Source organism: Amphiprion ocellaris, chromosome 16 (assembly GCF_022539595.1).
Source record: "Amphiprion ocellaris isolate individual 3 ecotype Okinawa chromosome 16, ASM2253959v1, whole genome shotgun sequence".
Taxonomy (NCBI): Eukaryota; Metazoa; Chordata; class Actinopteri; family Pomacentridae; genus Amphiprion; species Amphiprion ocellaris.
The window spans coordinates 4,292,356-4,313,960 of NC_072781.1; the positions used below are offsets into that span (position 1 = coordinate 4,292,356).

At 35.8% G+C, this 21,605-nt stretch overlaps 1 protein-coding gene across 1 annotated transcript; it reads left to right on the top strand.

Annotated features, from left to right (window-relative positions):
- The first annotated feature begins 5,625 nt into the window (after nt 1-5,625).
- Nucleotides 5,626-19,918, top strand: tmem26a (transmembrane protein 26a). The gene is made up of 6 exons (XM_023292160.3): nt 5,626-6,013; nt 7,429-7,525; nt 8,324-8,410; nt 13,168-13,376; nt 14,051-14,130; nt 16,378-19,918. Exons 1-6 carry the CDS (start codon nt 5,658-5,660, stop codon nt 16,671-16,673), a joined length of 1,125 nt encoding a protein of 374 aa, XP_023147928.3. The 5' UTR covers nt 5,626-5,657; the 3' UTR covers nt 16,674-19,918.
- Nucleotides 19,919-21,605: the final 1,687 nt, after the last annotated feature.

Sequence of the window (21,605 nt, forward strand, 5' to 3'; positions counted from 1 at the left end):
CCCAGCCAATCACGTGACGCTCCTCCGGTCATGTGACGCGGACGGTTGCCCTCACAAGACCGGGGTCGACCATGGCTACCATCGTGAACGGCGGCGCTTCAGTGAGTGTATTAATCCTTTATTTGTCCTCTGTGTGATTTGTTTTTGTGAGAGTCAGTAACCTGTAGTGCATGCATGTTTCCAGCCGCTACCGCGCTAGTACAGCGCTAGCCGCGCTAGTACAGCGCTAGCCGCGCTAGTACAGCGATAGCCGCGCTAGCCGCGATAGTACAGCGCTAGCCGCGTTAGCCCCGCTAGTACAGTAATGAGGTCACACAGACAGCACGTTCTGCAGCTGGGTAGTTGAGTAACAATTTTATAAACGCACGGATGTTATTTACAGTTTTTGCTTCTTTGTGTATTTATTATTTGTTTGTTTTTTACAGTCAACATAAATTCATATTTTTTTCTGCCATTTCACTAGTTATTCTTTGCATTTAAAAGAACAGACAAAATTAAACAATAACAATTTTCCCTCCTTGATGTATTTTTTTAAATAGTGGCAAATATCTGTAAAATCGTGACATATTTTGCTGATTTAAATACATCAGGCAGATGTAAAAACAAACACACGATGTAGATCTTTAAGAGGAATATCAACAAAATCTTCACATTTTCTAGAAAGAATAGTTGTGTATTTGTGAGCAAAATGAAAACTACTGCACAATGATAAGATAAGAGAGTACAATGCAATAAACAATAAACAAAGGTTAGTGGAAAATGCACAAATACACTACTACTAGTTACATTACTAACAACAAGAAACAAATTAACAGAAAATGAACTGAAAGTAAGAGTGAACAGATGTATTGCACTAGAAATACTGTACTGAACAATGATAACAGATTGTGAGTCTATCTGGAAAAGCTTTAATCACCGAAGTGGAATTCTGTTGACTTCATTACAGTTTAACCCGAGGTTGTTTGCCTCAAATGTCAACCACAATAACCTCAAACCCCCACCTAAATGAAGGCAAAACAGTTGAAAACATTTAGTGAACACAGCATAAAGCAGTGGAAATGGTGTGTAATTTTTTAATTTTGATGGATTTTGTTGAAATTTTATCACTCAAATAGACAAAAACTGGATCAAAAGGCAGAAATAAATAATATTTTTGGTATTAAGTTTCACTGATTTGCTCTTTTTTTCTATCTAGTTGTCTGCGATTGTGACCAATAATATTCCAAACACTGATCCGCTGTGTTTTCCATTTTAATCTATTCTACATGACAGACAGGATTCCTCTTTGTGCTGAGACAGCAAACAGCGCTGCTCTGCACGAGCCTTGTAGCAGCGGCGACTGAAGCAGCTGCAAAGAGGGAATGGCTGTTCTGTGATCAGTGCCCAGAGCCCCTCGGCCATCTTTCATTACCATGTCTGCACACAGCCCAGAGCTGAGTCCTGAACAGAACCAACCCACAGCCTCTGGGTAACACCAGGCCTGAGGGACGATGCTGGATGGCCTTTCTGTCTGAGGCAACAGAGGAGAGTTTGTTTCCTTTTTTCTGACAGAATAAGAGGGAACCCTTCATTAAAAAGGGGTTTATTTTTGGACTTCTATTCCAGCAAACTGAGCCCATTTCACAAATTTACCAGCATGTTCTTAACCCTCCTGTTGTCCTCATTTACAGGCACCAAAAAATATTGTTTCCTTGTCTGAAAAAAATCCAAAAATTCAGCAAAAAAAAAATCCCCAAATTTCTGAAAATTTGCAAAACCTTCAGGAAGAAAATTCCAATATTTCCTTAAAAGTTTCCCTGAAAATTTTAGTTTAAAAAAAATCCTCCAAATTTGGCAAGAAAATTCCTGTAAATATTTTCAAAAAATGAGTAAAAATCTTCCAAAAAATGAGTAAAAATATCTAAAGTGATTCCATATATCCCTATCTCTATCCCTCCACCTCTATCCCTCTATCTCTATCCCTCTATCTCTACCTCTACCCCTCTATCTCTACCTCTCTACCTCTTCTGTCCCTCTCAACCCGCCCGGCCAGCAGGCAGATGGGTCCCCCACATTAGAGCCGGGTTCTGCTTGAGGTTTCTTTCCATGTTAAAAGGGTGTTTTCCTGCCACTGTCGCCTTTTGGCTTGCTCTGGGGGTCAGGCATATGGGTTCTGTAAAGCGTCTTGAGACAATTTGACTGTAATTGGCACTATATAAATAAAATTGAATTGAATTGAATTGAATTGAATTGAATTGAATTGAATTGAATTGAATTGAATTGAATATATATCAGTAAAACTTCTAATATTTTCTTAAGAACATTCACAAAAAATCAACCAAAATCCAGCAAAATTGGCTGGGTTTTGGTTGATTTTTTTTTGTGAATGTTCCTAAACAAACATTTTTAACAATTTTTTTCCACCAAAAAATGTTCAAAGATTTCCCAAAAATGTTGAAAATGTGGACATCAGAAGTTTCACAGTGAAATTTTTTTCTCCCACAGTTTCAAACTTTAAAATGGGTCAATTTTGACCCGCAGAACGACACGAGCGTTAAAACCTCAATCCTGTGTTTTTTAGTGCAGGATGTAACTGAGCTCCTTTTTCCTAAATAGATTCTTCCCAACCTTTTTTTTTTTTTTTTCACTGTCTGATATTCTCATTGTGATTTTGCGTGATGCAAGCCGAGCTATGATGATAGGCAATTTGGAACAAAGACAGGAAAAGTCTGTCTCCTTTCCAAGGTCACCGGCCTTTCTACTGTTTCCTCTCCGCTGCACCGACAGGAGAGATTGATTTGAATGGAAATCAACTCCGCATGCAGCCAAGTAGGGCAAAATGACTCTTGTGTGTGTGTGTGTGTTTTAGACTTGGAAAGCAGCACAGACTCAGTTTGACATGTTAATTCCTGCATAGCGAGATAATAAGATGTGTGATGAGACTACAGAATCATGGTTTTATGTTGGATAAGTCCTGATGACTGGTGAGAAATGTTAAGTGTATTTCTGTATTTTATCTGAATGAAGCTGTTGTTCTCTTCACAACAGATGAGTCAATATACAATTGAAGGACTTTTGAAGTTCATGTGATGTATCTGAGATATATAATTATGGAAAATTAATTCAGAATGATATGAAATTTGTCCTAAATGACTCGAAAATTATCCCAAAGACAAAAATATAATCCAAAATGACAAGAAATGATCCAAGCTGACATAAAACCTGTTGAAATTGCCAAGAAAATTGTCCAAAATGATTCAAAACTCAATATGTAATCGAGGGACTTTTGAAGTCCATGGGATATATCGTATACATTTTTATTAAAAGAAAAAAATAATGTTTATTATGTTCATTATGATCATGTCTTTACAAATTCCATAGTTATTTATTATGGAAACAATCATTTATTAATAAAAAATAAGTGGATATCACCAAAATGTCAACTAAATAACCATCCCAATTTAATAACAACCACCTTCTAATTAGCTAAACAATAATAAAATGAGCTTATTCAAAAATAGTTTTGATTGTGTTCTTTTTATTAAGTTTAGATAATGATGATGGATAGTTCTTTTTTGGAAATACAGTTTGTGGTAATTTTAGGTGTTTTGTGGTCATTTTGTATCTTTATATGATAATTATGTGCCTCATTGAGTCATTTTGTCTTTTTGTTACAAAAAGTCCCGCAACTATATATCGACCCAGATATGCTCCTTAAAAAGATATACTTCTACTGTGTTTGTGTGATTAGCTGTTACTGGATGTGTTCCAGAGTTTCAGAATGTCATTTTAGATGTTTAGATTATTATCCACCATTAGGGAGGCGCCTGATCATTCCCATATTTATCTGCAGCATGACAACGACCTCAAACATGCAGCCACAGCCATAAAGATCTGTCTTCAGCAGCATGAAGCACGAGGAGTCCTGCAACAGATGGTTTGGCCCCCACTGAGTCCTGGTTTCAGCTCTGTGCAGTCAGTCTGTGGTGAAGAGACTGAAGACACTGACACAGCTGAAGTCCACAGAGGGACCGTGGAAAAATCTGCAGCATAAGAATGCAATGTTAATTTGGTTTAGTTGTTTTCCTCTTTAATGCCTTTTGATGAAGTTAACTGATAAATAAAATCACTTTATTTTCTAAAGCATCTTAACTTTACTTGTATTTCCTAAATGTGCTTATATTTTGTATGCATTTTAACATTATGCATTATTTTACAATGCCTTGTAGTATATAAAGTCCTCAAAACAATACGTTAGAAATTAATGCAACTTATGAATTAGTCTTTTTTTTTTTTACAATAAAACAAAATGTTTTTGACATCAAATGTAGCATTAGACCATGTCTACACTAGTCATGCTATCCTAGGTTAGTAAAGTAATAAGCAGAAAAACCACAGTTCAAAAACACTAGAGCCTGAACTGATAATCAGTTAATATTATTTAACATAATGCAGAGAAAGATGCTTGCAGTAATTTAGAAATGGAATCAACACAGAGTTTGTCCAGGAGAGCAGCTCAGACTTCATTCAATACAATACTTTCAGCACGGTGTGCAGCACATGTAGCAGAGCAAGCAGTGGTGCGGAGTCAAGTGGTGTCTTCCCAGTGAGATGGAAACTACTTCGTGTAATACATTGCTGGGAAATTAATAAACAATTATCCCATAATTTTTCCCTTCTCGATATTACTCTAAGATACACTAGTGTTCAAAAGATTGGAGTCACTTAAAATGTCCTTATTGTTGAAAGAAAAGCAGTTTTTTCAATGACAATAAATTAATCATAAATCCAGTCTAGACACTGATAACCCTTGTGTCGTCCTGCAGGTCAAATTGGCTCATTTTAAAGTTTGAAAATGTGGGAAAAAAAAATATATATATATATATACTCACAGTGAAACTTCTGATGTCCACATTTTCACCATTTTTGGGAAATCTTTGAACATTTTTTGGCGGAAAAAAAATGTAAAACACGTTTCTTAAGAACATTCACAAAAAAACCAAAATCCAGCGAAATTCGCTGGATTTTGGTTGATTTTTTTTTGCCAATGTTCTTAAAGAAAATATTAGAAGTTTTGCTGATATATATGTAATCACTTTAGATATTTTTAGGATTTTTTGGAATATTTTTACTCATTTTTTGAAAATATTTACAAGAATTTTCTTGCCAAATTTGGGGAATTTTTTATTTTTTTTTAAATAAAACTTTTAAGGAATTATTGGAATTTTCTTCCTGAAGGTTTTGCAAATTTTCTGTAATTTGGGGAATTTTTTTTGCTGAATTTTTGGATTTTTTTCAGACAAGGAAACAATATTTTTTGGTGGCCGTAAATGAAGAGAACAGGAGTGTTAATGTGTTAAATGACTATTCTAGCTGGAAACGGCTGATTTTTAACGGTTGTTGTTTTTGTTGTTACAGCAGAATGAAATATGTGAATTTTATCATGCAATCCATCAGCTGCTGTTCTATTTCAGTTCCAGGATGTAATTTATAGTTTCCAGGAATGAAAAGCAGGACGCTGGTGATGTGATGCTGCCCTCTCCTGTACAGAGTCAGAGATGAAGTGTCATCCATAAATCATAAAAAAAAAAAAAAAAAAAACCTCTCTGAATGAGCTCTTTCATACAGTTTGCTTTGTGCTGGATTCCTCCCACAGCCTCTTTCTTCTCCACCATCTGATGTGCTGTCAGGAAAACTCTGGAGGGAAAGTCTCTGTCTGGGCGGAGCTTCAACTTTGGGGACTTTGTTCGAAACAAACTGGACCCAGCAGAGTTTTTCCTCTGCAGCCACCGGTGGCTCTGAGGCTTCAGGACTTCCAGTTGGAGCCGCCAGCAGCGACCCTCATGGCTCTGTTCAAGTTTCTGTGCGCCATCATCACCAGGGCGATGTTCATCTTCGTGTCTCTGGCGGGAGTCTGGAGGGTGACAGGAGTGAAGGAGGATCCCAGATACTGGTTCCTGACGTTCCTCTTCTTACCGCTCGTTGCTGAGATGATCATAACTCTGAAGAGGAGGAAAGGACAAGACTACAAATGGTAAGAAGCGGTGCATGCATGATTTTCCTTCAAGCTTGAGCTGTTTATGCAGAATTGTGTGGATTTTTCTGACAGTGAATAATCACGTGAATTTTTTTGCCTGCATCCCTTCCCCCAACATCCCCCAGCATCCTGCTTCTCCCTCTGCTGCTATTGTTAAACCATCCTGGGACACTGAGGATGGGCTGGTACCCCTAGAAACTCTCATTCCAGGAACTCCCCAAGCAGACTTCCTGCATGCGTGAAATTAATTTGCAAACGGTATTCCCTGTTTCGCTTTCTTGGTCCCGGTTGAACTTTCCATTTAATGCTACGTCTAATGAATGCAGTGCATTAGGTTAGTCTGCACAGCATCCATCCATTCATTTTAATCTCAACGCGCAGAGATGTGCAAATAATGTCCTGTTTAACCCTCCTGTTGTCTTCATTTACGGGCATCAAAAAATATAGTTTCCTTGTCTGAAAAAAATCCAAAAATTCAGCAAAAAAATTCCCCAAATTTCTGAAAATTTGCAAAACTTTCAGGAAGAAAATTCCAATAATTTCTTAAAAGTTTCCCTTAAAAGTTTAATTAAAAAAAAAAAAGTCCCCCAAATTTGGCAAGAAAATTCTTGTAAATATTTTCCAAAAAATGAGTAAAAATATTCAAAAAAAATCCTAAAAATATCTAAAGTGATTACATATTTATCAGTAAAACTTCTGCTATTTTCTTTTAGAACATTCACATGAAAATCAACCAAAATCCAGTGAAATTCAGTGGAACTTGCCTGATTTTTTTTTTGTGAATGTTCTTAACATTTTTAACATTTCTTATTTTCCACCAAAAAATGTTCAAAGATTTCCCAAAAACATTGAAAATGTGGACATCAGAAGTTTCACTGTGAAAATATATTTTTTTCCCACATTTTCAAACTTTAAAACGGGTCAGTTTTGACCTGCAGGACGACACGAGGGTTAATTATGAAAACGGAAAAGAGATGTGGCTGCAAGCACTCAAATCTAGATGAGCTTTATGATACTGGCATCATTATCTGTATCGACTGATCACATGCAAGCGTCCGCTCAAAGCGAACACTGGCAGGCAGATAACACCAGTCAGGCGATATGTTTAAACTGAAATGGAAATGACAAGATTAGCAGGTAGCAGAGTGCAGGTAGGTAATCAGGTGGTAAATATAGGTGCACATGCCAACAATGGCAATCACAATATCAACCCCAAAAGATTCTTTAGTCCCAGCAAAAACAAATAAAAGCTGTAAATCTTCATATTTAACAGGCTTGAGATCAACGTTTTTGCCTGCCAGTGGTTTCAACAACTATTTGATGTTCAAAATTACATCAGCATTCCCTCACTTGAAGACTGTGTTACATCACTCTGGAACTGTGCTGAAAAAATGCTGTTGGTTGCTTTGCAGGTTCTCTCCTCCCGTCTTTCTGTTCCTCATCAGTATCATTCCCTCCATCTGGATCCTGGAGCTCCACCACCAGGAGCACAAAGACAGCAACCCTCAGGTACTATCTGCCACAAACGAGGACACTTTCTCACTGTGTAGCTGCTTAAATCTACAGTCCTCCTGCTTTCCAAACATGTAGTCTAATGACAGATGTTGGTGGGTGGGAAGGTTACAGAAATCCAGCTCTCTGCAGTTCATTATGCGTCTATCAAATACTGCATTTCCTTTATTTAACCCTCCTGTTGTCTTCATTTACGGGCACCAAAAAATATTGTTTCCTTGTTTGAAAAAAATCCAAGAATTCACCAAAACAGTTTCCCAAATTTCTGAAAATTTGCAAAACCTTCAGGAAGAAAATTCCAATAATTCCCTAAAAGTTTCCCATCAAAGTTTTATTTTTAAAAAATCCCCCAAATTTGGCAAGAAAATTCTTGTAAATATTTTCAAAAAATGAGTAAAAATATTCCAAAAATTCCTAAAAATATCTAAAAATGATTCCATATATATCAGTAAAACTTCAAATATTTTCTTTAAGAACATTCACATAAAAATCAACCAAAATCCAGTGAAATTCGCTGGATTTTGGTTGATTTTTATGTGAATGTTCTTAAGAAACATTTTTAACATTTCTTTTTTTCCACCAAAAAATGTTCAAAGATTTCCCAAAAATGTTGAAAATGTGGACATCAGAAGTTTCACTGTGAAAATATATATTTTTTTCCACATTTTCAAACTTTAAAATGGGTCAATTTTGACCCTCAGGACGACAGGAGGGTTAATGTGAAGGTGTTAAAAGGTGTGACTGCAGTGAAAAGTACAAATTTCAGTCTGTAAAACCTTCTTTTAACTGTTTCAGTGCAACAAGCTCGACTCTGAGACTCTGCAAAAAGTGATCGCTCAGAACCAGACCCAGGGAAACTCCACCTTCCACAGTTCCCTAGAGGCAAGTGACAGTCTGAAAAGTTCATTTTACTTCACTTATTTCTCTTAGCGGAACATATTCTCATGTGAAATTACTGTAAAACACCAGACATGGATAAGGGAGATGATTTAATTTTTTTTGTCATGATGTAGTTTTTGGAAGCGTTGTAGTGGGAATTAATACCATATGGAGGATAGTGAAGCCTACCAAGAACTCAACATTGTGTGAACAGGGAAGAATTCTCAGGAAACTGTTAAGAAAACTGCACATGTGCATCTCTTCTGCATCTCTTTTGGCAGATTTCCTCCACTGTTGTTTCACTTCTTTTACTGTGACTCTGCCTTGTCATGAGTTGAAGGCTTTTGCTTTGTCATGATGCATTTGTTGGAACCATAACGCCAGATTTTTGATGTGGACATTTTGTACGGTTTTTGGCAGTTTTTTGTTTGTTTGTTTGATTATTTGTTTTACAGTCAACACATGAATTCATACCATCTTTTTGTGAGTTTAACAGATATTTTGTGTAGTTCTTGTGTGTTCTGTAGTCTTTGTGTAAAATCTGGGAAAATCTGCTAAATAACTTCTAATATTTTCTTTAAGAACATTCCCAAAAAAATCAACCAAAATCCAGCGAAATTCGTAGGATCTTGGTTGATTTTTTGTGAATGTTCTTAAGAAATGTTTTTAATATTTCTTTTTTTCCACCAAAAATGTTCAAAGATTTCCCAAAAATGTGGAAAATGTGGACATCAGAAGTTTCACTGTGAAAATGTATTTTTTCCCACATTTTCAAACTTTAAAATGGGTCCATTTTGACCCGCAGGACGACACGAGGGTTAAGGCTGCAGAATGGATGTCCTTGTACGCAGCTAAGAAACATTCAGGCCCACAACATCCCATAAAAAACCCAACATGGTGCCTTTATTTCCTGAGGTTTTGCAAGTATTGATTTTGCTGAGTTTACTTCTCAGAAGGCCATGCTAGCCGTTTCTCCCTGCTTCCAGTCTTATTGCTAAACTGTCCAAGAAAAGCCAGAAAGCAAGGCTCCAAATATGTTGAGCAAATTCTTCTACATGGGAATCTCGCCAGACTTCCTTAAAATGATTAGTGAAAACTTCATGATGTATTTCTTGGAAATACTTGCGCCGCAGTATGGATTTCACACAGTATGTAGGGTAGTGAAACCTGTGACTATATTTATCCTGACTGTAATCCGCTGACACAATGTCTGCACTGGCATGAGCTTTCGCTTTGCAGAATCTAGTTGTAAAAAACCCATCCATCCATTGCATCCACTTAATTCTGGTTTTCTGCAAGATTTCACACAGTTTAATTTTACACAGCTTTTATTTATACAGCAGCATTCACAACTCGATTTTTCTTAACACAAATGTGAACTGTTAAGCTCTTAACCCTCCTGTTGTCTTCATTTACAGGCACCAAAAAATATTGTTTCCTTGTCTGAAAAAAATCCAAAAATACAGCAAAAAAATTCCCCAAATTTCTGAAAATTTGAAAAACCTTCAGGAGGAAAATTCCAATAATTCCTTAAAAATTTCCCTTAAAAATTTTATTTAAAAAAAATAAATAAATAAATCTCCCAAATTCGGCAAGAAAATTCCTGTAAATATTTTCAAAAAATGAGTAAAAATATTCCAAATTTTTTAAAAATATCTAAAGTGATTACACATATATATCAGTAAAATTTCTAATATTTTCTTTGAGAACATTCACAAAAAATCAACCAAAATCCAGCGAAATGCGCTGGATTTTGGCAGATTTTGTTCATTTCATTTCATTTTTTCATTTTTTTTCTTTTCAAAGATTTCCCAAAAATGTTGAAAATATGGACATCAGAAGTTTCACTGTGAATTTTTTATTTTTTTCCGCATTTTCAAAATTTAAAACGGGTCAATTTTGACCCGCAGGACAACACAAGGGTTAAGTGACAAAGACTGCATGACTGTGGTTTGCACAAAGTGGTTCCAAGAATCCTACATCTGATTTGACGTACAATGATATGAGCTCCCTGAAGAGATTACTTGGTAGGTGAAGAGAAGAATTACAAACCAGCAGCCAGTTTTGCACAGAAACATCAGCATCAGATTCCAGATGCATCCCCAGGCATTAAACAGTTTCTGAGTAACTCGCTCATTAGAGAGACTGAATATCTTCTTGGGAATAGTTCCTGGGACTGTGAGAAGGAGTTTTCTCACTCCATTATCTCTGATGGATTTTAAAACATCATTTAAGACATCGGCAGAATTTCACAAGTCGGTTAATTGCACCGATAAAAGAATTGATGAGGAATTATAAGAAACTTTGATGCACGCAGCAAGCAAAGTAAAGACGGTAATTTGTTGATAGTTGGTTGATTTGTTCAAACGTGCTTGTCTTTTGCCTATACCACATTATCATTTCATCGGATTAGAGATGTTTTCTATATTTTATATAGTCCTTTTTGTTATGTGTTTGTCCATTAAAAAAAAAAGATGTTCAGGCACCTTCAGTTACAGGAGTCTTTTAGGACATATTCTTTGTACTGTTAGTTGAATTGCTTCTGCTTAAATACTTCTGCAGCTTTAAATTTTAAATGCAGGCAGGAGAAATAACAGGACTGAATACCTGACAAGCTGGTGAATACCTTCAAAGATCTGTTAAGGCAATGAAATTTAAGTTTGTTTTATTGTGATTGTAATATCCAAGCAATGAATTAGAAGACTTTAAAGGTCACCAGGCTTCATACATACCACAGCTGAATGTTGTCTGCATATTCAGTTTGAAGGGAGAATAAAAAACATCCAAAACGTGACCTCTTGAACATGCACTTAACCCTTGTGTCGTCCTGCAGGTCAAAATTGATTGTTTTAACGGATTTTTTAAAAATAAAACTTTGACGGGAAACTTTTAAGGAATTATTGAAATTTTCTTCCTGAAGGTTTTGCAAATTTTCAGAAATTTATGGAATTTTTTTGCTGAATTTTTGGATTTTTTTCAGTAAAAGGAAACAATATTTTTTGGTGCCCGTAAATGAGGACAACAGGAGGGTTAATTAATTAAGAATAAACCTATTTACTCCACCAGACAGCTGAGCCAATTCTCTCAGAGAAGCTAGTAAAATATTTTGATAATTACTATTAAAAGCAGCACTCAGATTGAGATGAACCTGTCTTTTCGCTTTGCTAACCCTAACCAGTGGTGATAGTAGCAGTATTAAAACAATCAGTTAAAAAAACATAATGACAGAAAGTTGCTTTACAAATAGCAAAACATTACACATCAGTATCTACATGAAAACTGGAATAAACTACAATGTTCACTTCATTATTCTTACAGTGCAATAGAGAATTTCTGCCATTAATTGCAAACACAAGAGCCACAAAACTAAAGTGGCCAAAAACAACAAGAGGAGAGCATTTACATCGACTTGTATGAGCAACATCTGGACCACAACACCACAGCCATTTATCCCAAGGGAATTAAAAAGATAAAACTCAGTAGGCGCGCCTCCAGAAGCCTGGCTTCATGCCCCAACCCTTTACTGTGTTTGATTTATTAAAACAATGTCCAAGTTGTGCAACAGAATGAAGTCACTGAAGGATAAGAAGCATCACAACCATCATTGAACTGATGTGAATACACAGTTCACTTCTCAAAGCCTAGTATAGCTTCTTCCCGTGCATCATAGACCTCCATTGTTGTCCAAAAACTATTAAAAACACATGAATTATTCACACCAGTGCACCGGGTGACGTGCTCCTTCATTAAGAGGAATATGGCCGCGGTGGTTTATTTAGAGTCACTCCCACTCCGACCTTCCTGTTGCTATAAATACTCACAAGAGCAACAAATCCGCCACTGAAAAAAAAAAGCCCCCAACAGTTACACTATTTATCCAGCTTCAGTGTCGTTTGCCAGAAACGACATCATCCATCTAGGCTGTTTTAGGAAATTATAAAGCGTTTTTTCTTTTAGGAATTAAAAGTGTAGACTCATTGAGCTGTGTGTTAGAAAGACCTGTGAAATCTAACGCAGTTCTGCCATAATTTCTCCTTTTACGAAGCTTTGAGCTTTGTTGACGGGAGGAATAATTCTGCTTTTTATGAAGGTCATTGTAAGTGGTGTTGGGTCGTAATGTTTTCTCCACTCTATTTAACATATACGAGGTTCAGAGAGGTTGGATTGGATTGGATTAGAGTGCACAGGTATTATTAATAAAATGCATGGTGAGCTTAGGTTTGTGACATTTACATCTTCAGTGAATGACTGGGCTTGGAAGTTGGGAAGTAATGTGTTGTTGATTTGATCTTTCCATTGGATTTGAGCAGGAAAAATGGAAAATGTTTCCTGCATTTCTCTGTAAATAAAGACTTTTTGGATAGGAACTTAACATGGCTGCTACTGCCGTTCTGTGTCCAACTGTTCTCTGTGCCTTAAATTGCTCCCAGGGGACGAATAAGTTGTTTTGAATTAAATAAAATTTAATTGAATTAGTTTTGGGATCCTACAGTGTTATAAATAATGCAATTTTATCTAGCCAGTTTAAAAATAAAGTGAGATCCTGCAATATTAAAGGCAAAATTATATGTTATGGAAGCAAGTATCAGCAGGGTGGAGGTAATTTATGCATATTTTATTATTTGCATAAATTTTAAATGTTAAAGACACTGATGTCACTGCATAAACCCAGAATCAGCTGTGTATTAAGGGATAGCATGATAAAACAATCCCATAACATCCTGTCACCAAGTGAAATCTGTCAACTTCTTGTTTTCCAGGAACTTGAACGTGTGTTGTTGTCCGTCTGCCCCAATGACTGGATCCTGGCTCTCCATCAGATCCTGCTCATCCTCCTCATCGTGGGGAAGTGGCTCCTCCCACGGGGCGGCGGAATCTCCAGAGACGAGTTATCTCAGCTTCTTCTGATTTTCGTCGGCACGGCGGCGGACATCCTCGAATTTACTAGCGAGACGCTGTCAGATATCCGGTGGGTGTCTGATCATGTTGGTTATGATTGAGGTTGCAAACACATAAAAGCATGTTTACATTTAACCCTCCTCTTGTCCTCATTTATGGGCACCTTGTTGGAAAAAAATCCAAAAATTCAGCAAAAAAAATTCCACAAATTTCTGAAAATTTGCAAAACCTTCAGGAAGAAAATTCCAAAAATTCCTTAGAAGTTTCTCTAAAAAGTTTTATTTAAAAAAAAAAAAAATCTCCAAAATTCGGCAAGAAAATTCTTGTAAATATTTTCAACAATGAATAAAAATCTTCCAAAAAAATCCTAAAAATATCTAAAGTGATTACATATATATCAGTAAAACTTCTAATATTTTCTTTAAGAACATTCACATAAAAATCAACCAAAATCCAGTGAATTTCGCTGGATTTTGGTTGATTTTTTATGTGAATGTTCTTAAGAAAAATTGTGAACATTTCTTTTTTTTCGACCAAAAAATGTTCAAAGATTTCCCAAAAATGTTGAAAATGTGGACATCAGAAGTTTCACTGTGAATATATATCTATTTTTCCACACTTTCAAACTTTAAAACTGGTCAATTTTGACCCTCAGGACAACTCGAGGGTTAACATACACAATGCAGTAACTGAAATAAGAACTTAATAAGAAGTCTTTCTGTCCCATCCATGTGTGTTTTGCAGAGACGACAGCCTTCAGCTGGTCTACATCATCTTAGGGGTATGGACTTGGAGCATGTTGCAGTTTCCCCTCCATCTGGCCGGTCAGTGTGTGTTTGTGTGTTAAAACAACAACTGTGGTGCTCAGTGAGCAGCTACAGCAGTGCAGAGAGGTTCAAACCCTGTTCCCAGTGTGGGACAATCTAAACAATGTGTTCGGAAACTGGCAAAACATGAGTGAAGTCCAAGTGTCCAAGCCAGTGCTGGAAGTAAACAGTGAAAATAGATCAGCTGCTCTTTTATCTGCATCGCTGTCAAATGATTAACCCAGAAATGTGTTTTTGCTTTCCAAGGAATGAATAAACCAAAAGGGTTTTATCACAGACAAACAGAGAAACTGAAGAAGTTTGTGTAAAATAGTCTTTAGACTGGACCGGGCGTCTTTAAAGCTCCTTTATTGTACCTCTTTTGAACAAGTTATTTAACCCTCCTGTTGTCTTCATTTACGGGCACCAAAAAATATTGTTTCCTTGTCTGAAAAAAATCCAAAAATTCAGCAAAAAATTCCCCAAATTTCTGAAAATTTGCTAAACCATCAGGAAGAAAATTCCAATAATTCCTTAAAAGTTTCCTTTAAAAGTTTAATTTTTTTTTAAAAAAAAATCCCCCAAATTTGGCAAGAAAATTCTAGTAAATATTTTCCAAAAATTAGTAAAAATCTTCCCAAAAAATCCTAAAAATATCTAAAGTGATTTCATTGATATATCAGTAAAACTTCTAATATTTTCTTTAAGAACATTCACATAAAAATCTACCAAAATCCAGCGAAATTCGCTGGATTTTGGTTGATTTTTTTTTGGTGAATGTTCTTAAGAAGCATTTTTAGCATTTCTTTTTTTCCACCAAAAAATGTTCAAAAATTTCCCAAAAATGTTGAAAATGTGGACATAAGAAGTTTCACTGTGAAAATGTTTTTTTTTTCCACATTTTCAAATGGGTCAATTTTGACCCACAGGACGACACGAGTGTTAAGTGTCACATGTTCCTACAAAGTGCATTTGAAGTTTCAGCTAAAAGTACTGCATAAAATAGTGCATGTATCATTCCTATAATACTCTGATCTCTGTGTGAAAGTCGCTAAAGTGTCCAACTTACCTGATAAGAGGAAGGCCTTTTCATACAAAACCTAACTGGCAGAAACTTATTATACCGAAAGAAAAAAAGAACAGCATGACCCTGTTCTCGGAAAAACTAATCACAGGAATGATCTCAATTATTCATATCTGAACCTTATCATTTATGAATGGAAGCTAATAATGGTAATGTTATGTGTACCTTTACCATCACAGTGCATTTAGTGCACTTAGCTGGAATGCACAGCGCTCGTTTCTGTTTGCAAGTGAAGCTGCCTCTCTGTCAGTGTGTGTGTTTGTGTCTGCTGACGTGAGTGTGTCTTTATGTGTCCAGTGTGTTTGACTGTCTTGTAAACTCCCAAAGTGTTGACGAACAGATGCAACATGTTCAGAGCAGTTGAGAAAACTGGAGCTGTTCTGGATCTTTTCATCAGATTTTATGATTGTCGTCAGCAGACTGCGTTTGGTTTGTCGTTCTGGAACGGTTCATTTTCAGGAACTTTGCCCACATTTCTTGAGAAGCTGATGCTTGACCTTGAAAGCAGCTGATGCAACTCAAGTAAATGAACTAAACTTCACAGAACAGCTACTAAATGTGGAACCGAACACCCAACTTCCCTAATGTTAGTGTCAACCTGCTGTTAACCCTCCTGTTGTCTTCATTTACGGACACCAAAAAATATTGTTTCCTTGTCTGAAAAAAGTCAAAAAAATTCAGCAAAAAAAATTCCCCAAATTTCTGAAAATTTGCAAAACCTTCAGGAAGAAAATTCCAATAATTCCTTAAAAGTTTCCCTTAAAGGTTTTATTTTTTTAAAAAATCCCCCAAATTTGGCAAGAAAATTCTTGTAAATATTTTCAAAAAATGAGTAAAAATCTTCCAAAAAAATCCTAAAAATATCTAAAGTGATTACATATATATCAGTAAAACTTCTAATATTTTCTTTAAGAACATTCACAAAAAAATTTATCACAATCCAGCGAAATTCGCTGGACTTTGGTTAATTTTTACGTGAATGTTCTTAAGAAACATTTTTAACATTTCTTTTTTCCACCAAAAAATGTTCAAAGATTTCCCAAAAATGTTGAAAATGTGGACATCAGAAGTTTCACTGAAAATATATTTTTTTCCCACATTTTCAAACTTTAAACTGGGTCAATTTTGACTCGCAGGACGACACGAGGGTTAATCTTTTTTTTCTACTTCTTTTTGAACAGTGGTGAACTCCAAGAACGACAGCGAGGGCGATGAGTACGCTGAGGAGACGTCCCTCTTGAGTAAACACAGCACCAACATATGGAGCGTCGTGGAGGCTTTGTTCATCCAGGACGGGCCTTTTCTGGTGGTCCGGCTCACCGTCATGACCTACTACAAGGTCTTCCACCAGATGCTGGTTTTCTTTGCCATTAAGAACTTCCTGGTGGTGATTCTGAACTTGTACAGGTTGGTTGTCATATGTCAGGACTTCAGATCGTCCAGGAGGAGCAGCGGGACGAGCTGCCCCGTACCGTGATCCGACTCTGGGAGCACGGAGAGACGTTACACCCAACATTTTACAACTACTGCAGACTCGTAAAGAACTGCAGTTTGGAGCAGGGAAATAAACAGAATACTTGGTTTCTGTTTTCTCCTTGCAATTTCCTCAACTGTGTGGAATCAGTCTGTTGTGAATAAATAATGCTGTTGGAAGCAGAGAAAGTGTGAGCAACCATTTTCTTACAGGCTGAAGTTCAGATTCACACACTTGACTGCCAATTCATGCACCCCGGCGACATTACAGCTTCTCTAAACCTTGAAGAGAACACCTTTTATTTAGTACTTACATGTGATTATGAGCACACAGACAAGTTTCTGGTTTAACCCTCGTTTTGTCCTGCGGGTCAAAATTGACCCAGTTTAAAGTTTGAAAATGTGGAAAACAATATATTTTCACAGTGAAACTTCTGATGTCCACATTTTCAACATTTTTGGGAAATCTTTGAACATTTTTTTTAAAAAAGATGTTAAAAATGTTTCTTAAGAACATTCACAAAAAATCAACCAAAATCCAGTGAATTTCGCTGGATTTTGGCAGATTTTTTTTTTGTGAATGTTCTTAAAGAAAATATTAGAAGTTTTACTGATATATATGTAATCATTTTAGATATTTTTAGGAATTTTTGAAAGATTTTTACTCATTTTTTGAAAATATTTTCAAGAATTTTCTTGCCAAATTTGGGGGATTTTTTCAAATAAAACTTTTAAGGGAAACTTTTAAGGAATTATTGGAATTTTCTTCCTGAAGGTTTTGCAAACTTTCAGAAATTTGGGCAATTTTTTTGCTGAATGTTTGGATTTTTTTTCAGACAAGGAAACAATATTTTTTAGTGTCCATAAATGAAGACAACGGGAGGGTTAATTGATGTGACAAGCAGCAGATAGGGGACTTGGCAGAAGAAGGAAGCGTGGCAGGAAAAAGGTGTGGGGGTCCAAGAGAAAAATATCCTGATCTGATTACATGTTAAATTGCACATTACAGAGCCTGCACTACAATACAGTGCATGAGAATAGCTCCAAAGCACAACCTGTGTTTGTCAACCTCTAGTACTTGAAGCCAGGCTGCTGATTAGATAACGATTTGGCAGATTTCTAACAGTTCTGTGCCCGGCGTCTGGCTGAGAGGGCAGCAGGAGCAGGAAGAGAGGAAGACGGAGCGATATAATGGATGACACAGAGGCTGTGAAGTGTTGACAGAAGCTGAGATCGAGGGAGAGCAATTTTCCTGTCTGAACCCAGGCAGGAAGTTTAAACTGATAACAAAAATACAATTTCCATCCTTTGGTAGTCGGCTGTTTGAAGAAAAAACACTGGATAATCTTTGATTGATGTTATTTTGTACCTCATGCATTATTTCTCTGTGCAAAAAAAAATAGATGTGTTCTACATTTGAAAAAGAAAAATTACTTCCACATTTTGGTAGTCTATTGTAATTTTGTGCCAGTTTTTTTAAGCAAATTTGAATCACCCTGTTCTAAACACAAACCCTCCAAAGTGACAAAATCTACTGGACATATAAAGAAACACATTTTAACAGCCATCATGAGCTCTCTTTAAGGGTTTCTCCATTTTATTTTATTTAAAACAGTCAGATTCCTCATCAGACACACAATAAATACATACAAATGCATATGTGCCATTCACCAATGCATTGTGGATATTCTGAACACTGTTTTAAGTCAGAAAAACGCTAAAAATCCAACAATCGACAAAATTAAGACCATTCAGAGTTCTTAATTTGTGAAGAGACCTGTTTTTTAAACTCAACTTTTAAGAAATGATTGTGTCATTATGATTAGTGATAAATGACAGTCAAAATGAAATGCATTAATATTAGAAGTAGTTTTAGTTATTTAAAGAAGACAAAATCTTTTTTTCCCTTTCATTCTACTGTATTGAAAAGCTCAGTAGGTGGCCTTTTGTCTCTTTTGTCTACTATAACAGTTAAACAGATCAAGTGCGATTTATACATGATATAAATATATGATTGAATATATGATATAAATATTGTATTATCGCAACAATTTTAAAGTTTTATTACATTTTGTTCCTGAAATCCACCTTGAATCCTCCTGCTGGGCTCAGAATAACACAGAATTATTTTGCACAGCAAAGGTTTGATCCATATCAGAACAAAGACTGGATTATCTTGTCGATTTCAGAATTATATTTTTTTGTTTGTTTGTTGTAGATAACCCATTTTTAGTCGAATCTGATTATATCACTTCTGGCCTAAGCAATGCTTTCCTTACTGAGACTCTGATGGTTGTGACATAACGGAAATTAGCTTGAACTTGTGCAATATCTTTAAGAATAAAGAGACTGAACACATAAACTGCACTTAGGTAACAAGCTCTGTTTGAGTAACACAGGCTTTAAAACCACAACTTACTGTGAAGGCTTAATATAGAACTGCCACACAAACTGTGTAGTTTAAGCTGTCAACAAAGAAAGAAACAGCATGTTAGAAAAACGTATTGTTACTTCTGCTATGTTTTATATATAAATTTATATAATTTTTCAACCCCTTTAAATCCCTTTTTTATTGTGTCATAATGCTGTTTATCTCTCATCTAATAATCATGTATATACATTAATGTGGCTCATCCTCACTTTATAGTCTTATTTCTAAAATATTACACAAGCAGTGCTTTTAACCCTCCTGTTGTCCTCATTTACAGGCACCAAAAAATATTGTTTCCTTGTCTGAAAAAAATCCAAAAATTCTGCAAAAAAATTCCTCAAATTTCTGAAAATTTGCAAAACCTTCAGGAACAAAATTCCAATAATTCCTTGAAAGTTTCCCTTAAAGGTTTTATTTTTTTTCTTTTTAAAAATCCCCCAAATTTGGCTAGAAAGTTCTTGTAAATATTTTCAAAAAATGAGTAAAAATCTTGCAAAAAAAGTCCTAAAAATATCTAAAGTGATTACATATATATCAGTAAAACTTCTAATATTCTCGTATTAATGAATGAATGTTCTTAAGAAACTTTTTTGACATTTCTTTTTTCCACCAAAATTTTTTTAAAAACTTCCCAAAAATGTTGAAAATGTGAACATCAGAAGTTTCACTGTGAAAATATATTTTTTCCCCACATTTTCAAACTTTAAAATGGTTCAATTTTGACCCGCAGGACGACACGAGGGTTAAAACACTGTTCTGAGGCATATACTGTAATATTTTACTGTATATTTTGGACATAAACTCTAACACAAGCTTGTCTTCTAGCCTTGTTTGTTTAAATTTTATGTTATTCTCGTATTTCTGAGTCAAAGAATAAATTATATGGATCGTATTTAACACAAAATGCCTCTTAAACCTGACTTATTTAGTGTAATGTGGATTGTTTAGTGCTGCAGAAGTAGCAGCTCCTCACTCAGACTGCTGTCTCCCCTCTGTGGACGTCAGAGCACTAACACTCTGCTGATGTCGCCTGACACACTTGGCAGACGGTTTTTGTTTGAGATGTTGCATCAGAACCTGTTTTATTCAAGGGTGGAAGAGTTTTCAGCTCCCAGTAAAATCACCTCGGCTGCTTTCAAACTGTCATGAGAGCTGTTTTGTTATTCACCGTCTGTGAATCAGCCACATGTTGTCAGCATCGCCTCGTCTCTGCCGAGTATGTTAAGAAGGATTCGCCAATGCCAAGACTCCAGACAGAGAATTTTAACATGCATCACACCTGACCTGTCTGACAGGTGTGTTGATATCTGCAGCAACACAAGACAACATCTCAGTCATTAATGTGTTCTGATTGTGTAGGAAGTCTCTTTGCATCTAAAGACTGATTCAAACTGTGTTAGTTTATCACATTACTCATGTTCCACCGTTAAGGCTGTTAAATCACCTGACTAACAGCGCTGGCTCTTTATTAAATCCATATCATGACTATACTGAGAGAAAGTGAGCAAGATTTAATGCAGGGCGTAACTTTGACTGATTCACAGGTGAGACAGCGTCTGTTGTGAGAATAAATATGCAAATATCCAGATGACTGATAAAGGGAGTAAATCAAGAAACACCTTAAAGTGACTCAGGAAGGTGGTGGGACTCCATCGGTGTCTGAAACTTCATTTTTTGAAGAGACAATTCCTCATTTCACCCAAAAGTACCAGTATGACTGTGCGTCCTTATTAGACAGATAAGTAAATGTTGTGTTTCTATTTGTTTGAGGGTTATTTTTCTTTTAAAGCATTCTGATTTCATGACTTTAGTTTTATTTTGCTGCCTGCTGAAGCAGTTTGTAACTTAAATTTTGAAGAGTGCTCCATAAATAACAATGATAATTATATTATTAAAAGAAATCAATCAAGATAGATTTTGTTAAGATTGTGATTTTGATGCAATACAATAAGACAAACTTTATTGATACCTCACTGGAGCCAGTCAGACATTAAAAAAGCTACATAAAAAACATGGCAAAGAAGAAGGGAAGCAATACTAAAGTAGAATAAAGATATAAAATTGAGATAAGAATTTATCTATCTGTCTGTCTGTCTGTCTGTCTGTCTGTCCGTCCGTCCGTCCGTCCGTCCGTCCGTCCGTCCGTCCGTCCATCCATCCATCCATCCATCATCCATCCATCCATCCATCCATCCTCCTGTTGTTCTCATTTACGGGCACCAAAAAATATTGTTCCCTCATCTGAAAAAAAATCCAAAAATTCTGCAAAAAAAATCCCCAAATTTATAAAAATTTGCAAAATCTTCAGGAAGAAAATTCCAAAAATTCCTTAAAAGTTTCCCTGAAAAGTTTTATTTTTATAAAAAAAAAAATCCCCAAAGTTGGCAGGAAATAAAAATTTAAAAAATAAAAATAAATAAAAATTGCAAATATTTTCAAAAAATGAATAAAAAGCTTCCAAAAAAATCATAAAAATATCTAAAGTGATTACATATTTATCAGTAA

What these genes read in the sequence shown, in the direction of transcription:
- tmem26a (XM_023292160.3), top strand. Translation starts at nt 5,658, where the DNA reads ATGTGCTGTCAGGAAAACTCTGGAGGGAAAGTCTCTGTCTGGGCGGAG. An exon ending in AAAGGACAAGACTACAAATG is followed by an intron (nt 6,014 to 7,428) that starts GTAAGAAGCGGT and finishes GTTGCTTTGCAG; the next exon opens with GTTCTCTCCTCCCGTCTTTC. An exon ending in GAGACGCTGTCAGATATCCG is followed by an intron (nt 13,377 to 14,050) that starts GTGGGTGTCTGA and finishes TGTGTTTTGCAG; the next exon opens with AGACGACAGCCTTCAGCTGG.